The 25,064-nt window shown below is 43.4% G+C and overlaps 1 protein-coding gene across 2 annotated transcripts in view; it reads left to right on the forward strand.

Annotated features, from left to right (window-relative positions):
* ZC3HAV1 (zinc finger CCCH-type containing, antiviral 1) overlaps positions 1-25,064 on the forward strand; it is a 63,400-nt gene that overhangs the window by 28,348 nt on the left and 9,988 nt on the right. Inside the window, exons 5-13 of one of the 2 annotated variants that reach the window (XM_035699953.2) lie at positions 226-324; positions 1,126-1,224; positions 2,650-2,773; positions 4,365-4,539; positions 10,412-10,532; positions 15,827-15,923; positions 18,323-18,404; positions 19,039-19,169; positions 19,565-19,698. In XM_035699953.2, coding sequence (XP_035555846.1) covers positions 226-324; positions 1,126-1,224; positions 2,650-2,773; positions 4,365-4,539; positions 10,412-10,532; positions 15,827-15,923; positions 18,323-18,404; positions 19,039-19,169; positions 19,565-19,698 — 1,062 coding nt within the window. The remainder of the gene's footprint in view (positions 1-225; positions 325-1,125; positions 1,225-2,649; positions 2,774-4,364; positions 4,540-10,411; positions 10,533-15,826; positions 15,924-18,322; positions 18,405-19,038; positions 19,170-19,564; positions 19,699-25,064) is intronic. The other variant, XM_049095238.1, reaches the window with a different exon arrangement.

A 25,064-nucleotide genomic window follows, 5' to 3' on the forward strand; every position in this document is an offset into this window, starting at 1 on the left:
CCAGGATCACGCGCTGGGTTGAAGGCAGGCAGGTGCTCAACTGCTGAGCCACCGAGGGATCCCCTGGTTTTTACATAACACTGACCTTCAGAGGAGATAAAAATGCATTCTGCTTTGGGAGTCAGAACCTGTACACCCTTGTCCTGCCGACACCTCAGGAGACCACTGTCCCCACAGTACAAGTGCGCACTCGTTTTGAGATGCCACTTTCCATGTCCTCCTCAGGCACCAGAGCTGCAGCCTATGCAAGCCATGGTCAGAACTCTGCCCAGACCCCAGTTAGCCCTGCCAGTGAGTTTGCAAGGACCCCAAGATGTGCTCCATGTAAGTCACTGAGGGACGAAGCGGGGGGCCAGGTCTTGTGTCTGCTGCAGAACAGTTACGGCTGGTGGCCTCTCTCTGGACGTTCCCCAGTAGTCACTAAAGGGCAGAGAGTTGGAGGGTTTGGTTGAGGGGTGATACTGGTGAGGAGACTGACCTGAAGACCAAAGTGTCAACAGTTGAATCATGGGGAGTTAGCTGCCACATTTCCTGAGCACAGGAGTAGTTTAGTCATGGTTTAAAAAATAAACATAACTCTCACATGACCCTAAGATCCACGTTTGCTTTTTTTTTAATTTAAATTCAATTTGCCAACATATAGTATTAACACCCAGTGCTCATCCCATCAAGTGCCGTCCTTAGTACCCATCCCCCATGCACCTCCCCTTCTGCAACCCTTCGTTTGTTTCCCAGAGTTAGGAGTCTCTCATGGTTTGTCTTCCTCTCTAATTTTTTCCCACTCAGTTTCTCCCCCTTCCCTTACGGTCCCTTTCACTAGTTCTTCAATTCCCCATATGAGTGAAACCATATGATAATTGTCTTTTTCCGATTGACTTACTTTACTCAGCATAATACCCTCCAGTTCCATCCACGTTGAAGCAAGTAGCAGGTATTTCATCCTTTCTGATGGTCCATGTGTGCTTTTATGGAGGGGCTGTCTAGGCTCTCATGAGCAACACGTGAATTTGCAATTTTCTTAAACATGGGGCCAGTTACAGATACTCTTTCCCATTATGAGATAAGGTTCTCTTGATTTTTGGTCTAAACACTAAGATCAGCATACACACACCTTTTGTTTTATAGATTCTGCATTTGACGTTGGTAGTACCAGCTCTTCCAGGATGGATGACTGTGACCCACAGGAAATTTGTCTTGACCACCTGTGTAAGGGTTGTCAAACTGGTGAGTAACTTAAGCGCTTTCTAGAAGCCAACATTTCCTGAGCATTTACTGTATGTTTGGTACGTTGCCAAGAACCCTAGGTGTATTGCCCTTAAATGTCCTATCAAGCCTGGAAGTAAGTTCTATGGTTAACCCATTTTAAGATGTGGAAACTAGAGGCACAGAGAGCTTAAGACCTCACATACACAAGTGGCCAAGTTGACTTTTGACTCTCAATTGCCCACCCAGCCTGTGTTCTTTGCCCCGGTATAGTATTATACTTTCTCCTTTTGCAGTTCAGTTTCAGGTGCAATATTATTGTACTTAGTCAAGGACCTATCTTTTCATATACTAAAAGCAAACAAATGAAAGACAAAAAAAAAAAAAAAAAAAGTATCCAGCCAACATGCTTTCACAGTTCATGTCCTGTCGCACAATGATGCCAACTTTTTTTCAGTGGGTTTGTGGTCGAGGTGGCATCAAAGCACCCACTAATGAGAAAACTGTATAAGATAAGTAGATACATAAATTAACCTAAGTACCAACTGGGTCCTGAGTACTGGCTAAGGGAATACAAATTATAAGTCAGATCAGGACAGAGTGAGATGAGTGAGGGAATCTTTCTGGAAGAACCAAATCTTAAGCCAGGGCTTCAAGAAAATGCATACAGCTGTGGACACTAGAGAGTAATTTGTCTCCATGTACCCCTTGGGGGTGCAGGAGGGGTAACCATACATTTGTAATGACGTCAGATTTCCATGTGGATAGAGTGACTCTGGGGAGTGGGGAGCTTTGTTTTCTGGTGAGTCTCTATTGGTGACAAGGGAAGCTGGAGCTATGGGGCGGTGTAGGCAGGAATCAGCATGGGCAAAGGCATAGACTGGAAGGAAGTGTGCTCGCATGCAGGTGCAGCATGGCGGGAAAGGCAGCCCTAAATGGGGGAAAGGCAGCAGTGAACTTGGTTGAATTGGTTAGAACCGCCACTCATTTATGTATACAATGGAATATTACTCAGCTATTAGAAATGACAAATACCCACCATTTGCTTCAACATGGATGGAACTGGAGGGTATTATGCTGAGTGAAGTAAGTCAGTCGGAGAAGGACAAACATTATATGTTCTCATTCATTTGGGGAATATAAATAATAGTGAAAGGGAAAACAAGGGAAGGGAGAAGAAATGTGTGGGAAATATCAGAAAGGGAGACAGAACGTAAAGACTGCTAACTCTGGGAAACGAACTAGGGGTGGTAGAAGGGGAGGAGGGCGGGGGGTGGGAGTGAATGGGTGACGGGCACTGGGTGTTATTCTGTATGTTAGTAAATTGAACACCAATAAAAAAAATAAAAAAATAAAAAAAAAAAAAAATAAAAAAAAAAAAAAAAAAAAAAAAAAAAAAAGAACCGCCACTCAACAGACCCTCAGACTTCCTCTCTGTCTTTGTAGAGAACTGCAACAAAGTTCATTTCCACCTGCCCTACCGCTGGCAGATGTTCTTTGCAAACACCTGGATGGACCTCCAGCCCATGGAAAATATTGAGAAGGCCTATTGTGACCCCCAAATCCGCATGTAAGTTGGGGGCCAGACTGGCTTTTGAGATCCACAACATCATCAAAAGAAAGCATAGTGCTGGGCATATGGCAAGAGGAAAAAAAAATTTCCTTCAGAATCCCATTCAAGTTTCAGGTAACTCTTGAGATAAAAAATGGCAGATGCCTCCTAAATTCAGGAAGGAAAAACAAACAAACAAACAAAACACGCCAGATTTGAAGTCACAAAGAACCTGGCCGATATACTAGGGGTTCTGAGACTCTTTGCTGACTCGTGTGATATGAACACGAGTGTGTCCTGCAGAAAAACACATTGCAGAGGTCAGTTTGTAATACTGTAAACTCACAACAGGACTATTATAAGTATGGTGATTATAGGTCAAAAGAGCCTCTGGCTTAGTTTGATAGCTATAGAACACGAGTTGAGTAATTTCATATAGTTGTCGTGCAGAATGTTGTCTACTTGAGCATTTTATGTCTTTCTTTATGTTTGCTATTTTCTCTATCTTGGAGGTATCTAAGGGGATACCTTATATTTCTGTTTCTGCCAGTGATGAACTGGGTGATACCACATATGATTATATTTATAAGGTGCATCCTAGTTTTATAAAGTAAGTTCTTTTTTTTCCCTTATTCCCTATGCTGTACTTTTCATCCTCGTGACTTACTTATTTTATAACTGAAGTTTGTACCTCTTACTACCCCTCACCTGTTTTGCCCATCGTCCAACCCTCTCCCTTCTGGCAACATTAATTTTGTTTTCTATATTTATAATTCTGTTTCCTCCATCTCTTCTTCCTTCTCTTCCTCTTTTCTTCTTTTTTCCTTTCTCTAATAAGGAAATTTTGTGTATATATTGGAGGGAAGGATTGCGTACATTCCATCGTCTTAGAGTGAATTTTTGGTGGAGATTCTGTGTTACTGCATTTTGCCACTAGAGGGTAGCATCAGCCACTTTCTTGTTTGGAGGTGTGTTTCCCCCGCACCCCCCAGGTAAATCTGAAGCTGGCTTCCTCAACTTTTCACTATTTTTTTTAAATTTTTATTTATTTATGATAGTCACAGAGAGAGAGAGAGAGAGAGGCAGAGACACAGGCAGAGGGAGAAGCAGGCTCCATGCACCGGGAGCCCGACGTGGGATTCGATTCCGGGTCTCCAGGATCATGCCCTGGGCCAAAGGCAGGCGCCAAACCGCTGCGCCACCCAGGGATCCCCATGTCTTAGTGTTATTATGAAAATAACTTCCTGCAAAGGTCTCAGACCACATAGTGTAACTAATTAAGTGATAATATTTGAGAAAACTTACCTACATGAGTTTCTAACATTGAGCCAATCCTTTGCTTTGTGGGCACATTTTATCCTGACATATTTGTTGAGGATGGATTATATTTTGTGACATGATTAACTCTATGGGACAAGTAACTTACCCATCCTCTCTGCATTTCAGTTTTTTTCTTCTTTGGTGTATAAGACCTGGAGTTGTATAAAGAAAATTTGAAGTTCCCTGTCATCTCTAAGATCTTAATTCTGTGCTTTTGTTAGGGAAGACCAGATTGTAGAAGATCAAGTTCAGTAAAGTATGCTGTTAACTTTCAACTTTTCCCTCTCAGCTTTTCTATTGGAAATAAAAGCATCGATTTCCAGAAAATGACTTGTAATTCTATTCCTATCCGACGCATCTCCACGCCTTCATCTGTCACGACGCTGACCAATTTTGTCTTTGCCACAAAATGGATTTGGTACTGGAAGAAAGAATCAGACATATGGGTTCAATATGGGGAGGAGGTGAGTACCATTCCTCTTTGTGGAGGCTCTAGTTTAGACTTGATACTTCCAGATAAAACTAATGATAAAATCCAAAAAAACCCCAAAAACTAATGATAAAATGCTTGATGCCTAATTGGTTACCCATGGAGCACCGATATAGTAGAGGAAGTCATACTTTTTCACGTTATACACAGCTTTATTTGCATTTTGCTTAGTAAGCATCTACTCTTTTTTTTTTTTTTTTTTTAAGGATTTTATTTATTTATTCATGGGACACACAGAGAGAGGCAGAGACACAGGCAGAGGGAGAAGCAGGCTCCCTGCAGGGAGCCCGATGTGGGACTCAATTCCCAGACCTGGATCACGACCTGAGCTGAAGACAGATGGTCAACCACTGAGCCACCCAGGGGCCCCAGCAAGTGTCTACTCTGATTGCTGTCATAAGTGACAGCATCTGTGAATTATTTTCAGTACCCTTCTTTCTTCATGATCAGGGACTGAGGTGGAACCTTGAGCTAGCTTCCTCTGTGTTAGTTCGTAAATGTACAGAGACTACTGCTTCCAGCCGGTGGAGTACAGCAGGCAGGGTGAGAAATCAGAAGACTGGTAGATGGTCATTAGGATTCTGGATTCAGATGGATTTGAAGGCTGGAACTGGCTTATCCACAGAAGGACACAGTAACAGACCATAGAAGTTCAGATAAGCACGGCTTCTATCTAGTGTTTCTTCCTCTCTTTGATTCACAGGATTAAATTGAGAGAGAGAGAGAGAGAGAGAAGGCAATGAGATGAGAGCGATAAGAAAGAAAAAAGGAAAGCGAGAGATTAAAATGAAGCCAAAGCCAGGGTGCCTGGGTGGCTCAGTTGGTCAAGCGTCCACCCAGCTCTTGATCTCAGCTCAGGTCTTGTTCATGAGTTCAAGCTCCGTGTCAGGCTCGCTGGGTATGGTTCTACTTAAAAATAAGTAAATAAACAAAAATTGAAGAGAAAAAAAAATGCAACCAAAGCTGAAGCAGAACAATGAAATGCCAGCAAAAGAAGCTGATGGGCCCTGAGTTTGGCTGTGAGCCGCCTTGCTTCCAAAGCACACAGAGAAACGCCATCTGTCAAGGCTCACCTGTGCCTCTATGGGAAGAACACACCAATTCCTCAGGAGAAGCATTGCTTTTTTTCTGTTGGTGGAGCCTGAGGAAGACCTCTCCTTTGGGGCTACAGAGAGGAGAGCACATATGCTGCAGCCAGTGAGGTCCTCCCCATGAGCCCTACTGACTCCACGTAGTGCAGTGGTTTCCCCACTGTCCTAGCAGCACATCTATGCCATCAAACAACCATTCACAGAACCCGGATAGACAGACGGGAGTAGAGCAGAGCTGCCTGTGGCACGGGGGAGAGGGGCTCAGAGCCTGGTCTCTTGGTGTCTGTCCCCTTTGCTCTTCTCTCTCTTGTGGTGGCTTGTGGAGCAATATGGTGTGACAACCCCCCTGACGTTGAGCATCGTACAGGTTGTTTCCATGGTCAAGCCAAGGATGATGTCAGAGGGCAGTTCTGTAAATGTGATCCTGTGAGTTGACTGTGGAAATAGATATTATAAACTCAATTAGTCTTGGTTAAAATAAAAATAAACTATATGCTTCGGTGGTTCATGTGTCAAATACTGGCAAATACTTTTCAGTAAGATGGGAAGAAGGTTGGAAAAGATTTACATTTGTGTGACCTCAGGGGTCCTGGAGACCAAGGAAGAATGCCGGTGGGGAATAGATGATATTTAAACGTACACAAATTCCATTGCTCGTGTTCCCTAGTAAAATATCAAGCAACTTCCGATAAAGCTGCTTGATACAGGGCACGTAGGTCAGTTAAGCATCTGCCTTTGGCTCAGGTCGTGATCCTGGGGTCCTGGGACGTAGCCCTGGATTGAGCTCCCTGCTCAGAGGGGAGCCTGCTTTCCTCTCTGCCCCTCCCCCTTGCTCGTGCTCTCTCTCACGCTATCTCTCTCAAATAAATAAATAAAATCTTTTTTAGAACGCAACAAACTACTCTTTTTTTTTTTTATGATGAGAGAGAGAGAGAGAGAGGCAGAGACATAGGCAGAGAGAGAAGCAGGCCCCATGCACCGGGAGCCCGATGTGGGATTCGATCCCGGGTCTGCAGGATCGCGCCCTGGGCCAAACAAAGGCAGGCGCTAAACCGCTGCGCCACCCAGGGATCCCCCGCAACAAACTACTTGACACAAAGTTCTCCATGGGACATTCAATCTGTGTTAAATGCAAAGTCCTAGAACATAACTTGGAACTTGATGCAAACACGTAAAATGTTGTTGGATTCATTTAATCTGTGGCACATGTTCTGGGTGATTTGAATAAATTATTATAGTCTCATATTAATTAGACCCATTATTACATAAATTTGAGTTGGCTCTTCTGCTATTTAAAAAAAAGAAGAAGGAAAATAGGCCGTAGGTTTAGTGTTTTCCTTGCTGTCTGTCCCAATGACATAAAAATTGATCGTTCTAGGAGATTTGAACCACAAGAGAAGGAGCAGCCTGGTTTCTTTCAGAGTTCAGTGTGTATGGATGGGTCAAGTCTGCAGCTCTTTGATAGTGTGGTTTGATCCAGTGTAGAGGTTAGAATATTTGAAGAGAAGAGTGGACTGCATAGCCTTCAGACAGGGAGAGTCCTGCAGGTTTTATTTCTTGTAATTGAATTTTTAGTAAGAGTTGGGGCAGCTAAGATTTCTGGGTCAGGAACCTCCCTAGTAGAAACTGGGAGAACAGCTTTTGCCAGCCAAGGGTAAGTACATATGCTTTGACTGTGAACTCTCTGGAATGTAGACTTGATATCATTTTATGGAAATTAAGGCACTTAGCCAGGACTTGTCCCTACATAGATGGTAGGCAGGGAGAGGATGTGGCATTGGAAGAGTGATGGTTGAGTAGTTGGGCAGGTGGGCAGCAGTGGTGCAGGACAGAGTGACAGCAGGAGTGACGGCAGGGCAGGTCTTCCTGGGGTTTGCATCAGGCAGTGCCTGCAGATCCAGCCTGCCAGAGATGTTTACTAGCTGGGAGCTGAGCTTAGTAGCTCTGATAGCTGGTGTTGAGGGGCAGGAGTCCATGGATGAGAGCTCTAGAAACCAAGATCAAGGCAGTCATGCGGGAACAGGACAAAAGCCAAGACTTGGTTACTGCAGTGGAGACACACATTCATGTCTTTAGGGAGAATAAATAATTGAGGTCTCTACCACTCATCATCACTCCTTCACTTATTCAGAACTGGAGTACAGTGTGAAGGAAGGGCCCGAAGCACGCTAGGCTGTCCACATGCTCAGACACTGGAATTGCCTAGTCCTGTCCAGTATGACAACCACCAACCACTTGTGGTGGCTATTTCATTTTATTTTTTTTATTTTCATTTTTTATTTTTTAAAGATTTTATTTATTTATTCATGAGAGACACAGAGAGAGAGAGGCAGAGAAACAGGCAGAGGGAAAAGCAGGCTCCATGCAGGGAGCCCCAGGTGGGACTTGATCCCAGGACTCCAGGATCGAGCCCTGGGCCAAAGCCGGAGCCAAACCGCTGAGCCACCCAGGGATCCCTTGGATATTTTATTTTATTTTATTTTATTTTTTTAAACTTTTTATTTATTTTTTAAAGATTTTATTTATTTATTCATGAGAGACACAGAGAGAAAGAGAGAGAGGCAGAGACACAGGCAGAGGGAGAAACAGGCTCCACGCAGGGAGCCCGACGTGGGACTCCATCCCAGGTCTCCAGGATCAGGCCCCGGGCTGAAGGCAGAGCTAAACCGCTGAGCCACCCGGGCTGCCCGGATATTTCATTTTAAACTTCAGTTAATTAAATTTGAATAAAATGAATACTTCAGTTCCATGGTCACACTTGTCACATTTAAGTGCTCTACAGCTACATGGAGCTAGTGGCTTTCATATAGGAAAACATAGAGGATGTGTCCAGTGAAATGTTCCAGAAAATTCCAGGGGACAACCCTGATCTAGACCCAAAAGCCTTGCCAGCAAAGTCAGGCCCTCAGGCTAGCAACGTGGGCACCCTGGGAGCCCTTTGGGAGAATTAAATACCCTTTCCCTGAATTTGTATTCTGTGATCTGCTTTTTAACTGGATTCCCAGGTGATTCACACACAAATTAGAGTTTGAAAGGCCTGGCCTAGAGTTTGTAGATTATCCTTCCAGCCTGGAACTGGCTCTGCTGAGCTGGCCTTCGGATGTCCCATAACGTCAGCTGTCAGAATGGGAAGCTAGGGGACACCTCGGTGGCTCACAGTGGTTGAGCATCTGCCTTTGGCTCAGGTCATGATCTCAGGGTCCTGGGGGAGCCTACATCTTCCTCTACCTATGTCTTTGCCTCTCTGTGTGTCTCTCGTGAATAAATAAATAAAACCTTTCAAAACAACAAAAAAAGGGAAATCAGGACAGTGATTTGAGATGGCAGCCCAGAGTCCCCAGAGGTGACTCACTGCCCCCTGTGTTTGTAGGCATTTGCCCACATCATCTGCTCTTTGGGGTCCTAGGAAGGCACGTGGCTCACCCACACATCATCTAATCACAGCCACCTCATTTCCTCCTGCCCCCTGAGGATGCCAATCTCGTTTACAATTATCCTGGTGGATAATGTCCCAGCAGCTGTTGCAGCAAACCTCTTCATGGTGTGACTTAGGATCTATAGCTTAGAAAGTTCTACTAAAGGTAGCTTTCTTGTCACTTCCACCTGTTTGTCCCATTTCTACCTTTTGAACCCCTTTCTCGTTTATTCCCACTTTACACTGTGCAGACATCTGCCCTCACCATATTCCTCTCCAGGCTGAAGAGACCTAGTTCAGGCCTTTCTCCATCCAGGACATTTCCTTCGGAGGCTTTCATTGCGGCCTCCTCCCCTTACATCCAGCCGGCATGTTCACCGGGGAAGGGGCAGAGGTGTAGCTGAAAGCTGCAGAGCCCACAGTCTCATTAAAGGGACAGGGAGCCTCTCCCTGCCACCAGCTGCGAATTTGCTGTCATTAGCTCCTCCATTCTAGATCATAAGCAACGAGTGTCTCTTCGCCATGAAATATCGGGAACCCGTGCTATTAGGGCTTACATCCGATCTGCCCTGGTCTGCCACTCCCGTGTGGACCGTGGAGTGGTGGCCTAGCTTGTGTCTGCTAGAATCAACACTTACCTTTACCCACTCATCCTGATGTTTAGACCCTTTGTACAGACCTTGAGAGCAGAGATTGTATCCTTACATTTGTGGGGTGGTGTTCCGTGCCTCTTTCTTAATAGCCACAGTGAGTGGAAAATCCAGATGCTTTTGCAGTGTTATTGACTGACTGGGGGATCGGTCCATTTTATTTGCTTACTCTGGTTCAGGGCAGAGAAGAGGGAGGTCATTTACATTTGGACAGCAGTACACCCACTGGAAACTGCATTCTCACATGTGATATCCTAAAAATAGCTACCATGTTCTACTCGATGCCAGAGTGTTGGATTCTGTTAGATGGCAAGGGCAGACATGATTTCTGTACCGTGGGTGTCAGTTGCTCTGTACGCTAAGGTCATATTTTATAGAAGGTATAAAAAGGATATTGCAACGAGCTCCATTTTTCAGGCATCCCCTGAGTGTATAGTCCATTTCTGCAAGGTAGACGGTTGTCTTCTAGCTCCATGATGGGGATACTACAAGAGGATGTGACATGGCCTCCACCTGGCAGCCTTTACAGTCTGGTTTGGGAGGCAAGATGCATTCCAGTTCAAATCCCATGGCTGAAGTACAGTTGTATAAGACATATGATAGAGATTTCTTAAAAGCCTACCCTGAAGTATCTTTACTTTATTTATTTATTTATTTATTTATTTATTTATTTATTTATTTATTTTTTAGGCTGGTAATCAGGAAGCTTCAAACATCGACTCTTCCTACCTGGAGTCCTTCTTTCTATTGTATCCAAGGGGAATTGTGCCATTTCAGGCGGGTTCACGGAACTACGAGCTGAGTTTTATAGGTGAGACTTCGCATTTGGCAGTGGTGCCTATTACTCGAATCTGGCATGTGGTGGGAGTGGGAGCAGAGTGGAGGTGCATGCTGTACCCAGGATCACGATTCTTTTTAGTAAGGTATGAAGTATGATGGGGTGGAAGCCAGTGGCTGTCAGCAGAGGCCTGTGCTCGAGAGCCTTGGCTCTGACCACATAGTAGTATGTAACACAGGGAACAGCACCTGGCCTCTCTAGGCCACCATTCTCTCTCTATGAAATGAGGGCAGGGGATGAAGTGGTCTCTAAGGGGTACTTCTAGCTCGGCCATTCTAAGTTTCTGATTCTGGATGGGCTCTATCCCAGGCTGAGGCAGAAGTTCAGGGGCTGGTGACTCCAATAGAGACCTTGGTCCAATGGGTGCCTTCAGAATTGTAGAACCTTGCTGTTCATTTTGGGCTTCATCATCTAGATTAGTGGTTTTATCCATCACCTTTTCTAAAGACTTTCCCTTCCACCATGTTGATTTGAGCTCCATGGGAAGGCCGTCAGCTTAGCTTCTACCAATCTATTGTGTTTAGTAAGAAATCAGAGCAGGAACTGGCCTCCCTCCGAATATACTGTCTCACCAGCTGCACCCTGGCACACTTCATTGCATATGGTCAGATAGTTGCCCTTTCAGGATCCCTACAGGTGCTTTGAAAGAGGTAAAGAAGATTTTCTCAGGTCCTTGACATTCCAGGTTGCTTCGGGCCCTGTGCCAATTACTGTGTATTAAGTAATATAGCTTTGAAGGACATCAGACCAGCTGCTGTATTTTGGAAAGCAATCTGATGCTACATATCAAGAGATATTAAAATATGTTTGCTTTGGGGCACCTGGCTGACTTGGTCAGTAATGCATGTGACTCTTGATCTCAGGATTGTGAGTTCAAGCCCCATGTTGGGCATGGAGCCTACTTAAAAAATGCTAAACTATGCTTGCTTTTCATTCTCTTAGGAATCTTTCTAAGGGAATAATTAGAATTCTGGTGAATTCACCAGAAGGAAAAGGAAAGTGATGAGCATGAAGATTTTTAGTAAAGCCTATTTGACATACTACAGTAGAGGTATGTCCTTTAGGGTACTAGCATAGTGACCAAACCAATTAGGTATTAAATTTTAGTAGAGTATTGGTTAAAATTTTTGATTATGAAACCTGCACAGTAAAAGCAAAATTTAATATTGTTAAGTGAAAAAGGCAAACCTCCAAATGTATGTTTTTGTGCCTTTCTTTTTAGATGTTGTATTCAAATGAAAAGGTTTTCTTTTTTTTCAAATGGAAAGTTTTTTTGTTTGTTTTTTAATGTAATATGGGGGGGGCAGCCTGGGTGGCTCAGCGGTTTAGCGCCTGCCTTTGGCCAGGATGTGATCCTGGAGTCCCAGGATCGAGTCCCATGTCGGGCTCCCTGCATAGAGCCTGCTTCTCCCTCTGCTTGTGTCTCTGCCTCTCTCTCGCTCTGTGTCTCTCATGAATAAATAAATAAAATATATATTTTTTAATGTAATATGGGGACACCTGGGGCTCAGCAGTTGAGCATCTGCCTTCGGCTCAGGGCATGATCCCGGGATTCGGGATCAAGTCCCACATCAGGCTCCCTGCAGGAAGCCTGCTTCTCCCTCTGCCCGTGTCTCTGCCTCTCTCTGTGTCTTAAATAAATAAATAAATAAATAATAAATAAAATCTTAAAAATCAATAAATAAATGTAATATGCATGGTAAATGCAACAATGTATGCATGTGGACCAAGAGCAGAAGAGAGTAGGAAGAAACAGAAATCTCTTCTGTTGGGGATGCCTGGGTGGTTCGGCAGTTGGGCGTTTGCCTTCGGCTCAGGATGTGACTCCGGGGTCCTGGGATTGAACTCTGCATCAGGCTCCCCGCATGGAGCCTGCTTCTCTCTCTGCCTGGGTCTCTGCCTCTCTCTCTAGGTCTCTCATGAATAAATAAATAAAATCTTTAAAAAAAAAAAAAGAAATATCTTCTGTTGGATGGTGAGATTAAGAATGGCTTAAATAAATTTTTTTTCTTTAGATATTATTCTATTGCTTTGGCAATTTAAAAAGGTGATGGAGGGGATCCCTGGGTGGCTCGGCGGTTTGGCGCCTGCCTTCGGCCCAGGGCATGATCCTGGAGTCCTGGGATCGAGTCCCGCGTCGGGCTCCCGGAGTGGAGCCTGCTTCTCCCTCCTCCTGTGTCTCTGCCTCTCTCTATGTCTATCATAAATAAATAAGTAAATCTTTAAAAAAAAGAAGGTGATGGAGTGGGGAGAACCAATAATGTACCTTGTTCCCCAAATCTGAAGAAATTTGACTGGCAATTTTGTTCACCTGGTTCATAGAAACTAGTCCAGAGCAGTTTGGTATTCCGGGTGAATTTCCCCCCATTTCTTATATTCTGACATTCATTAAACTAGTATTGGAGTCGCAGCTCTGCCCTGTTCTAGATGCGGGCAGCAGGCAATTTCTGAAAGCGATAATAGCTCTGGGGAAAATGAAGCAGTGTGGTGAAGAAGCCAGAGAATCTAGGAGAGTATCTAGTTTTGTTTTGTTTTGTTTTGTTTTTAAGATTTTATTTATTCATAAGAGAGAGAGAGAGGCAGAGACACAGACAGAGGGAGGAGCAGGCTCCATGCAGGGAGCCTGATGTGGGACTTGATCGCAGGACTCCAGGATCATGCCCTGGGCCGAAGGCAGGCACTAAACCGCTGAGCCACCCAGGGATCCCCGAGAGTATCTAGTTTTATCCCAGGAAGAGACTGTGGAAGGAAGGGAGCAGCCCATGCACATGGGAAGCAGGGCCCCCCAAACCTGCAGACAAGCTGGTTTCATAGAACAGTGGGAAGGCTGGTAAGAGATGGGAGTGCTGAGAGGTGTGGAGCAGAATTGTGGCAACATCTTTCTCTTCCTCTTTATTCTTTTTTTAAGATTTATTTATTTTGGGACACCTGGGTGGCTCAGCAGTTGAGCATCTGCCTTCAGCTCAGGTCATCCCGGGGACCTGGGATAGAGTCCCGCATCAGGCTCCTTGCAAGAAGCCTGCTTCTCCTTTTGCCTATGTCTCTGCCTCCCTCTCTCTCTATGTGTCTCTCATAAATAAATATATAAATCTTTTTAAAAAAGATTTATTTATTTATTTGAGAGAGAGAATGTACGTGTATGAGCAGGGGGAAGGGCAGAGGGAGAGGGAGTAAAACAGACTCTGTTGAGTGAGGAGCTGGACTGGGGCTAGATCTTGTGACCCTGGGATCATGATCTGAGCCGAAATCAAGAGTCAAATGCTTCATTGACTGAGCCACCCAGGTGCTCCACACCATCTCATTTTATCTTTTTATTGTTTATGTTTGTTTCACTTTACATCAACTCTACTGAAGCACAATTGCTTCGATAAAATGCTTCCATTTTAAGTGTGCAGTTGGATGAGTGTGGACAAAGTCCATGTGACTGCTATCCTTTTTTTTTTTTTTTTTTATTTATTTATTTATGATAGTCACAGAGAGAGAGAGGCAGAGACACAGGCAGAGGGAGAAGCAGGCTCCATGCACCGGGAGCCCGACGTGGGATTCGATCCCGGGTCTCCAGGATCGCGCCCTGGGCCAAAGGCAGGCGCCAAACCGCTGTGCCACCCAGGGATCCCTGACTGCTATCCTGATCAAGATCTAGAGCATTCCCATCAGTCCAAGTTTCCTCATGCCCCTTTGCAACTGGTCTCTTCCTACCCCCATTTGCTCTCTGTCACCATAGATTAGTTGTATCTATTCTAGAACATCATGTAAATAGCATCTTGTGGCATGTACTCTGCATGTGGCTGACTTCTTTCACTCAGAATGTTTTTTAGACCCACCTATGTTGTTGCTTATACAGTAATTCTTCCCTTTTCAATGCCGAGTAACACTTCATTATAAGGCTATACCATGGTTTGTTTATCCATTCACCTGTTGATGTATTTTGATTGTTTTCACTTTCTGACTATTAGAATAATGCTACTAGGAACATTTCAATGCAAGTCTTTGTGTGGGTTTAAGTGTTCATTTCTCTTACGTGGGTACAAAGGAATGGGAATGCTAGATCACATAGGTAATGTATGTTTGACTTTATAAGAAACTGCCCAACTGTTTTCCAAAGTGGCTATGCCATTTTGTATTTTCTATAGCCATGTAAGATGATTTACTTTTTATTTTATTCTATTTTTTTTAAGATTTTATTTACTTATTCATGAGAGACACAGAGAGAGAGAGGCAGAGACCCAGGCAGAGGGAGAAGCAGGCTCCATGCAGGGAGCCCGACGTGGGACTCAATCCCAGGATTCCGGGATCAGGCCCTGGGCCAAAGGTGGCGCTAAACTGCTGAGCCACCCGGGCTGCCCTATTTTATTCTTTTTTTTTTAAAGATGTTACTTATTTATTAATTTGAGAGAGCGAGAAAGACCATGAGTCTGTCTGCGAAGGGGGAGGCAGGGGCAGAAGGAGAGAGAATCCCAAGCTGACTTCTCGCTGAGCACAGGGCCCTATATAGGGCCCAATCCTACCACCCTGAGATCGCAACCTGAGCTGAAACTCCGATACTCAACTGGCTGAGCCACTTAGGCACCCCAGATGATTTACTTTTTAAAAGCTCCTTCTGAGGATGCCCGGGTGGCTCAGCGGTTGAGCGTCTGCCTTCAGCTCAGGGTGTGATCCTGGAGTCTCTAGATCGAGTCCCATATCCGGCTCCCTGCATGGAGCCTGCTTCTCCCTCTGCCTGTGTCTCTGCCTCTCTCTCTCTCTCTCTCTCTCTCTCTCTGTCTCTAATGAATAAATAAATAAAATCTTTAAAAAATAAAAAGTAAAAACCTCCTTTGGCTGTAACTTTGGCCTGGGTCTACAACATGCATCAATTGAAAATGACATTTCACACTTGATCTAGAAAGATCCTTCAATATATAGCTACCACATTCCAACCCATAATCATTGATGCCTGGTTTAGGGCAGCTTACATGGATGATGTCTTGTTATCTGACTGCCCTAGTTCTTCCCTTTACTATCTGACCTTGATTTAAAGATTAGATTAATTGCTGACTGCTCATCTCATTGCCTCTTTGTTTTCTGGGTCTTATCATAAGGGCAGTCAGCAAAGGATACGAGTTTTTAATCATGAGCAATCCCCTTCTGGAAGGATTTTCTCTATTCATGCATGTTACAGCTCACTTGTGAATATTTGCTGTGTTACTAGCCTACAGAAAATAACAGTACATCATTTTCTAGGACTAATTCTTGGTTTTTGTTTGTTGTCTTTTTTCTGTCTAAAGGGATGATTCAGACAAATGTAGCTTCCAAGACCCAAAAGGATGTTGTCAGAAGGCCAACCTTTATGTCTTACAAGGATGTGGAGCAGATTAAAAGCAAGTAAGTGTTCTGAAGCACTGCCTACCAGCAGATGTTTAAGATATTCACCCACTGATCTCACCAAATCACTCTTGAATCTGTTTTCTTGAAATCTTCCTGCTTACATTACATGGCAGTTTCCTTTTGCATCATCTGTACTCGTGAAGCAGTATAGCTTGTCCAAAGGTGTAGGCGAGCAGGAACTCAATCTCCCTCTGACTCACAGGGGATTCGGGCAAGCCTCTCCTACCTGGGCCTCAGCATCTTCACTGTGAATGGCTGGATTGATGGGTGTGCCCCGGAAGTGATCAAGTGCATGATCATGATTCCTGGGTCCTGGGATCGAGTCCCACATCGCGCTCCCTGCATGGAGCCTGCTTCTCCCTCTGCCTGTGTCTCTTCCTCACTCTCTGTGTCTGTCATAAATGAATGAATGAATGAATGAATGAATGAATGAAAGAAAGAAGCTCAGTAAAATCTATATTGTTCATGAACGGTTTTGGAGATGGATTCCCCACTGTTGGATGATATGTGGTTATATAAAACACATTCAAAATTAATATTTGTGTGGAATCAGAAAAGACCCCGAATAGCCAGGGGAATATTAAAAAAGAAAACCATAGCTGGGGGCATCACAATGCCAGATTTCAGGTTGTACTACAAAGCTGTGCTCATCAAGACAGTGTGGTACTGGCACAAAAACAGACACATAGATCAATGGAACAGAACAGAGAATCCAGAAGTGGACCCTCAACTCTATGGTCAACTAATATTCGACAAAGGAGGAAAGACCATCCACTGGAAAAAAGACAGTCTCTTCAATAAATGGTGCTGGGAAAATTGGACAGCCACATGCAGAAGAATGAAACTAGACCACTCTCTTTCACCATACACAAAGATAAACTCAAAATGGATGAAAGATCTAAATGTGAGACAAGATTCCATCAAAATCCTAGAGGAGAACACAAGCAACACCCTTTTTGAACTTGGCCACAGTAACTTCTTGCAAGATAAATCCATGAAGGCAAGAGAAACAAAAGCAAAAATGAACTATTGGGACTTCATCAAGATGAGAAGCTTTTGCACAGCAAAGGATACAGTCAACAAAACTAAAAGACAACCTACAGAATGGGAGAAGATATTTGCAAAAGAAGTATCAGATAAAGGGCTAGTATCCAAGATCTATAAAGAACTTTTTAAACTCAACAGCAAAGAAACCAATAATCCAATCATGAAATGGGCAAAAGACATGAACAGAAATCTCACAGAGGAAGACATAGACATGGCCAACAAGCACATGAGAAATGTTCCGCATCACTTGCCATCAGGGAAATACAAATCAAAACCACAATGAGATACCACCTCACACCAGTGAGAATGGGGAAAATTAACAAGGCAGGAAACCACAAATGTTGGAGAGGATGTGGAGAAAGGGGAAACCTCTTTGCACTGTTGGTGGGAATGTGAAGTGGTGCAGCCACTCCTGGAAAACTGTGTGGAGGTTCCTCAAAGAGTTAAAAATAGAGCTGCCGTGCGACCCAGCAATTGCACTGCTGGGGATTTACCCCAAAGATACAGATGCAATGAAACGCAGGGACACCTGCACCCCGATGTTTATAGCAGCAATGGCCACAATAGCCAAGCTGTGGAAGGAGCCTCGGTGTCCATCGAAAGATGAATGGATAAAGAAGCTGTGGTTTATGTATACAATTGAATATTACTCAGCCATTAGAAATGACAAATACCCACCATTTGCTTCAACGTGAATGGAACTGGAGGGTATTATGCTGAGTGAAATAAGTCAATCAGAGAAGGACAAACATTATATGGTCTCATTCATTTGGGGAATATAAAAAATAGTGAAAGGGAATAAAGGGGAAAGGAGAAAAAAATGAGTGGGAAATATCAGGAAGGGATACAGAACATGAAAGACTCCTAACTCTGGGAAACGAACTAGGGATGGTGGAAGGGGAGGTGAATGGGGGGTGGGGGTGACTGGGTGATGGGCACTGAAGGGGGCACTTGATGGGGTGAGCACTGGGTGTTATTCTATATGTTGGCAAATTGAACCCCATAAAAAATAAATTTATAAAACCCAAAATGGGTGTAAAATCAAGTATGAGATCTTTATAGTTAATTTATATAAATTTTTATAAAATTTATATAAATTTATATAAATTTTTATCCAAAATAACATTAATTTACCAAATTATGAATAATGACTTTTTTTTTTATGACTGTCTTTTTTAAAGAACTATGGTTACGAGGATGTCTGTACCAGGAATATTGCAAGAATATAATCCAAAATAAAGTACAAAGAATAAATTCTCTGGGAATTCTTGGTTTAGTGGCTGGAATTTCGGGATGGAACTCCGGCATATGGAACAGGGAACCAAGTGAATTCTTTGTCTTCTTTGTAGCTATCAGCTGATGCAGACCCTGTCAGAGCCTTTAATCTCAACACTACCTCCTCAGCCAGACTTTAGCTTGAATGGATATGAGGTACTTGGTTTTTGCCTTTTGGTGTGTAAATTGTTTCAAGGTGAGGAAAAGTACCTAGCCATAGATGTATAGTATTTGGATGAAAGAATGAATGGTTTCTGTAAAATTCTTGGATCAAGATTCAAAGGCATCCAGATGGTAACGGTGTTACCTTCCCAGAGAATGGTTGCCCTCTACAGGGCACCTCATTGTCTAGCCACGCACAGTCTCTTATGGGCACATCCTTACAAAAGACCCTACGAGATAGATATTATCATCTCCACTTTATGGAGGACAAAGCTGAAAACCAGAGAGTAAAAGTGCCTTGTCTGGTAGTTGGAGGTAAAGGGCAGGTTTCTGTGGGTGTGAGGAACTCACCAGGTCCCTAGACTAAATCGGACACCTCCAGGGGGCATCCTTTTGCCTTTAGGCATAATGCCTCGCTAGCCAGAATTCAGCCTGCGCAGATGGGCCCAGTGCCAGCTAGTTCATTACTAAGATGACCTGCCAGATGTGGAAACCCTAAGCCAGCTTATCCCACCTGCTACCGGAGGCCTGGCAAGGGTACTCCATGGCATAGGGGGCCACGTGTGTGGACATAGCATGCTTTAAATGTCTCCTGTTTCACATTTTACATATTTTTGAAATTTTTTAGTTGGTAGAGATCAATAACCAGAATCCGGAATATGTCATGATAAGTGAGTCTTTTAAAGCTTCCATGAAAAATTTCAAGATTGAAAACATAAAGAAGATCAAGAACACCAAGCTCTTGAATGCTTTTGAAAGGTTGGTGGCTGTATTATTGGATTGTTTTTTGGTTTCGGGTTTTTTTTTTTTTTTTTTTTAATGTAAAGTTTGAAAGGATTCATTAAGAGCTGCACTTTAAAACCTACCCACTGGTTTATTTTAAGTCAAGAGTTTCTTCAGTGTCTAGTTGTTTTGTTCATTTTGTAAACTCCAACTTCTCTGTTTCAGCTTTAGTTTTATGACTCTTTGATTTAATTTATCTATCATTTAAAAGTCATAAATTAACTTTTTTGCCTCTGGAGCATTAATGTTAGAAGCTCCATTCTGAAAGTGGGTGGAATAAAATTTTAAGATGATTAGACCTTAGTTGGGATTAATGTCATTAACTGGAGTGGAAGAGGAATGCTCTGGGTGTTTCACATTTCCTGTATTAGGAAAAAATTGAAGATGAACAACAGAACGGAAAAAATCCTGTTTTGTGCAACAAGACGCACCTATGTGGAGTCTATCTGTAAGGATAACTTCAACTGGATCATACATGGATCTTCTGATACCAAATATGGAAAAGGTTTGTGCTGGAATAGAGAAACCTAACTAGTAGAATCATAACTCAGGCTCTGTTATGAGGTATATGTCATGATTCTTTACTAACCAGCATGTGTGGATTTTGCATGCATGGAGAGTTAAGCTTATGTTCACCTTAACTGTCCAAATTAGAGTGGCACATTGGCTTGGGACTTGATTGCTGTATCAGAGCCCTGCTCCCATCTTAGGCTTTTTTGGGGGTGGAAGTATGGGAGAGTCTCTTACATGCTTGCAAACTCTTCTAACTGTTGGCTACATTGTCTACCATTTACTGTTCATTTCTACCTATGGCTCTTCCTGACTTAAGTCCAACCCTGTGACGCTGCTATAAGTAGCCTGCCTTTGCCACTTTTCTTTTTTCTTTTCTTTTCTTTTCTTTTTTCTTTTCTTTTCTTTTCTTTTCTTTTCTTTTCTTTTCTTTTCTTTTCTTTTCTTTTCTCTTTTCTTTTCTTTTCTTTTCTTTTCTTTCTTTCTTTCTTTCTTTTTTTTTTTAAGATTTTACTGTGAGAGAGAGCCAGAGAGAAAAAGAGAGATTGAGAGAATGAGCAGGAGGGATGGGGCAGAGGGAGAGAGAAACAGACTCCTGACTAAGCAGGGAACCCGACTCAGGGCTCGATCCCAGGACCTGGGATCATGACCTGAGCCAAAGGCAGACATTTAACTGACTGAGCCACCCCCCTCTGCTCATTTTTGAATAAGATTACTTTTTGGTGTTGGGTCATACCTTCCATGTAATTCTTGAAACAAGCAAACACAACGAATCACTCATCTTAAGAGAACAACTAATAGTATATCAAGTTTTGAAGTGTGCTTAACTCATTATGATTACATTCACACACATTGCAGAAAGCAAGAGACCAGTCAGTCAGCCAACAAATATTTTTGAGTGACTTCTATACACTAGATACTGAAGACATAGCAGTGAACAAAGTAGACATGGCCTCCCAGCAAAATTACTTCACATAATTAAATGGTTGCAAATGTGCAACTACCGTAGAGGGAGTGAACAGGTCCTGTGGACACCGAACCTGGCTGGAGAGGTATTCCGAAGGAAAGGCACAGGAAGGATCATCTACATTGTAGAGTCCCTGTGGAGACTGAGCAATGAATGGTATAATGTATGGCTACACAGGAAACAGTTGAGACGTGATGCTGAGGGCACAGGAAGCTAATGAAGGATTTTAAGCTGGGGAATGATTTGATAGGAAGTTCATGTTTATTAGGTTTAAATGCATCAATAAAGGGATACCTGACTGGCTCAGTTGGAAGAGCATGCGACTCTTGATCTCGGGGTCATGAGTTCAAGTCCCATGTTGGGTGTAGAGATTACTTAAATAAATAAACTTAAAAAAAAACTGCATCACTAAAACTTACCTAGAAATGTTTGGGGAAAGAGGGATGTCCACCTTGAGTGAAATATGTTTCTTATGTTAGAACGCAAAGGAATATTTATCAGAGGAAGTGGACACATGGTACATTAGTGTTCATAGGTCTTGGCTGTAATTGGCTGGGATAGTGGCATACATGGGCGTGTAGTCTGTTTTTCCTCTTTTGTATGTGAAAGAGCACTGAAACCCTCTGAAATTTATCTTGACAGTTTGATCATGTTACTTATTATCACTTCTCCTTTAAGTTGGCAAAAGAGGAGAGTTCTTGAGAGCCAGGAAAAACCCCTGTGAGTGGTGTGGAACAAGGGGGCAAAGATGGAGTCTGCAGTTCTCACAGATAGACAAGGTGTCTGTCCGGGATTTCTGCCCTGTGTTCCCAAGCCACCTCCCCTTAAGAAGACAGTGATCCTTCCACTTGGCCTGCCTCCTGTTTCACAGAGTTGGGAGGTGTTTTTGTTTTGTTTGTATTTATTTTTAGTATCAACTTTCCACTTCTTTTTTTTTTTTTTAAGATTTTATTTATTTATTCTTGAGAGACAGAGAGAGAGAGAGGCAGAGACACAGGCAGAGGGAGAAGGAGGCTCCACGCTGGGAGCCCAACGTGGGACTCGATCCCAGGACCCCAGGATCATGCCCTGGGCAGAAAGCAGGCGCTAAACCGCTGAGCCACCCAGGCTGCCCCAACTTTTCACTTCTATCACTGATATCCACTGATGGTATCAGTCCTGGATAGATACAAACCATTGGGTCTGTAATCTTTTTTGTTGTTGTTGTTTATTGAAGATTTTCTTTTAAATTTATTTATTTGACAGAGCAGAGCGAGCAAGAACATGAGTCGGGGGGAGGGGCAGAGGGAGAGAGATGCAGACTCCCCATTGAGCAGGGAGCCTAATGTGGGGCTCGATCGCAGGATGTGGAATCATGACCTGAGCAAAAGGCAGATGCTGAACCGACTGAGCCACCCAGGTGGCAACCTCACTGGGCCCACAATCTTAAAAAGTTTGGGCAGTTGTCCTAAAAGAAGCCAACTGGTAGACTTTAGAGATCTTGCTCCTCTCTGAGGGAAAACAAAGGACCCCCCTTTGCATGTGTGAAACCACTCCAGTTAGGCTGTTAGATGGCATGATTTTGTATGTGACTGTGTTAAGGAGAGTGTCAGGAGAGTAAGATGTGCCTGGAATGATAGAAGGGTTATGGGCTACCTTTTGATAAATTGGAGGTGGGAAGAGGGCATCTGTTGGGAGATGGAAGATCAGAGTGGAAGACGGGTTAGTTGGAGAGTTGGTAAAAGCTGGGAAGCGGAACCAGACCTGCTGAGCAGTCTGGACTGAGAATAATAACAGTTAGGTAAAAGCCACCCAACTTCACAGTCAAAGGAGATGATAAAAACTCAGATTTGGATAAAAAGTGGAAGTGAGGTGAAGTTAGCAAAAGAAGCACATGTTTGTGCTAAGGTAGCTAAGCAAACAAGGACCTGTCCTGGTTACAAACTGGATTCAAGAGGCCCGATGAGAGGCATAGGAGGCCAGGTAACTTGTTTGGGATCCAGGGTGCTGCAGGCATCGACATCTATAACATCTCCCAAGATTCTGCAACCCAGGTATCTCTCAATGCTAAATGGTTGGAAAGAAAGAGACAAAAATACTATTTTTGGTAATATGAGTGTCTATGTAGAAAACCCAAAAGAATCTATGGGGAATTGGAAGGTTGGCATTCCACATAGGAAGTGGGACACATGCATTCCTCTGCCGCAGGACTCCTCTCTGTTATCCCTGACAGGCCCAGCATGGTGGATGGAGCCCACGATGCCCGAATAACTGAGTTAGAGCCAACTTGACCTGTTCTGACTCCCAACCTAGAAGAATGTTCCTTTCCCTGGTGTTATTCAGAGTTCTAGTTAACAAAGTCCATTTTTTACAATGTATATCCAGGTCCTATTTTAGTAGTCAAAAGCTGGTAACGATTTTTTCTTTCTCCTTATAGAGTCCTTCCATAGTGATTCTTATCCTCTCTGAGACAAAGAATATGCCTGGCCAAAATAAAAGATGGTTATGTATAAAGAATTGTTAAGAGAAAGAAAAAACACAATGTTATACCATTATGTCAGTTATACTAAATAAATGAAAAAAATGAATAAAGTAGATTACAGGAAGACAGCATATTGTGAAGTCTTAAGTATGACCTAAGTATGACCTGTAGGACAATTCACAAAAGCTAGCTTGGCAGAAAACAAAACAAAACAAAACGGACAAGTTGGGAGAAGAGCGTTTATGAAGACTGGAGATGCCAAAGGCTGGGGAGGCTGTAGCAGCACAGGACATTTAAGATCTGGTGGGAATGACTGAGGATAAGGCTGGAGCAGGAAGTCAGTGTCTGCTCCTGAAACACCATGGAAGCCATGCTAAGGGGAGGGATTTTTATCCAGAGGTCAATCACAAACCACCAATGGCTTTGAGAAGGAAGTACCAATGACTCTGGCTGCGTTGTGAGAAAGGATAGGTGGGACCAAGCCTATAGGAGAGAAAGCAGGTAAGGAGGTCAATTTAAGAGTCTAGTCCATGGGGCACCTGGGTGGCTCAGCTGGTTAAGCAACTGGCTCTCGGTTTCTGTTCACATCCTCCTCAACTCAGATTATGAGTTTGAGCCCCACTCTGGGCTCTGTGCTCAGCGTGGAGTCTGTGGAAGATGCTCTCTTCTCCCTCGGCCATTCTCTCCTCCCTTTCAATAAATCTTTTTTTTTTTTTTTAGATTTTATTTATTTATTCATGAAAGACAGAGAAAGAGAAAGAGAGAGAGTCAGACACTAGGCAGAGGGAGAAGCAGGCTCCCCACGGAGGATATAAGCCATTAGGACCCTGGGATCACGACCCCACCTGAAGGCAGATACTCAACCACTGAGCCACCTAGACATCCCTCTCTTAATAAATCTTAAAAAAAAAAAAAGAGTCCAGGCTAGAAATGAGGGTGGTCTAGATGCAAGTAGAGGGATGAAGAGGATACTGGGGTTCAGGAACTCTATCACTTGAAAGAGGTATTTGCAAGAAGACTGAGTCTAAGTCTTAGGAGAGCAGGCTACAGGGTTGGTCTTAGGGTTGGCTCACTTAAATATTGATTCCACATTATAGAAATGTGATTTTTAAAAACAACTGATGATCCTTTGGGAAAAAAAATCAGTTCTTTAGGGTAATGGCTACTCTTTTCTGAATGGTGAATGATAAAGTTGTCCTCCAAAGACCTAGAATACCTGTATAAAGAATCTTTTGTCATTGGCTTCATTTGTCTTTCGTTTGGTTATCACTGGTAAACAAAAATAGCTGAATAGGGGCACCAGGCTGGCTCAGGTGGTAGAGTGTGCAGCTCCTGATTTCTGGGGGTTGTGAGTTCAAGCCCCATACTAACCATTAACCATGGAGATTACTTTAAAAAATAGTTGGGGGCCCCTGGGTGGCTCAGTGGGTTAAATGTCTGACTCTTGATTTCAACTCAGGTCATGATCTCAGGGCCATCAGATCAAGCCCCAGGTCCAGCTCTGTGTTGGATGTGGAACCTGCTTGAGATTCTCTCTCTCTCTCTCTCTCTCTGCCCTTCCCTGTGCTTGCGTGTGCTCTCTCTCCTCTCTCTCTCCCCACCCTCTCTCTCTATCTCTCCTCTCTCTCTCTCTAAAATAAATAAATAAATCTTGGGGGATCCCTTGGTGGCTCAGCGGTTTGGTGCCTGCCTTTGGCCCAGGGCGTGGTCCTGGAGTCCCAGGATCGAGTCCCACATCAGGCTCCCTGCATGGAGCCTGCTTCTCCCTCTGCCTGTGTCTCTGCCTCTCTCTCTCTCTCTCTCTCTCTCTCTCTGTCTCTCATGAATAAATAAATAAATCTTTAAAAAATAAATCTTTAAAAAATAGCTGAATAATCAAATTAGTACTCAGACTTTATTATAAAATAGAAAAAATTAATTTAAGTATAAAAGT

This window comes from Canis lupus, chromosome 16 (genome assembly GCF_003254725.2).
Source record: "Canis lupus dingo isolate Sandy chromosome 16, ASM325472v2, whole genome shotgun sequence".
Classification (NCBI taxonomy): Eukaryota; Metazoa; Chordata; class Mammalia; order Carnivora; family Canidae; genus Canis; species Canis lupus.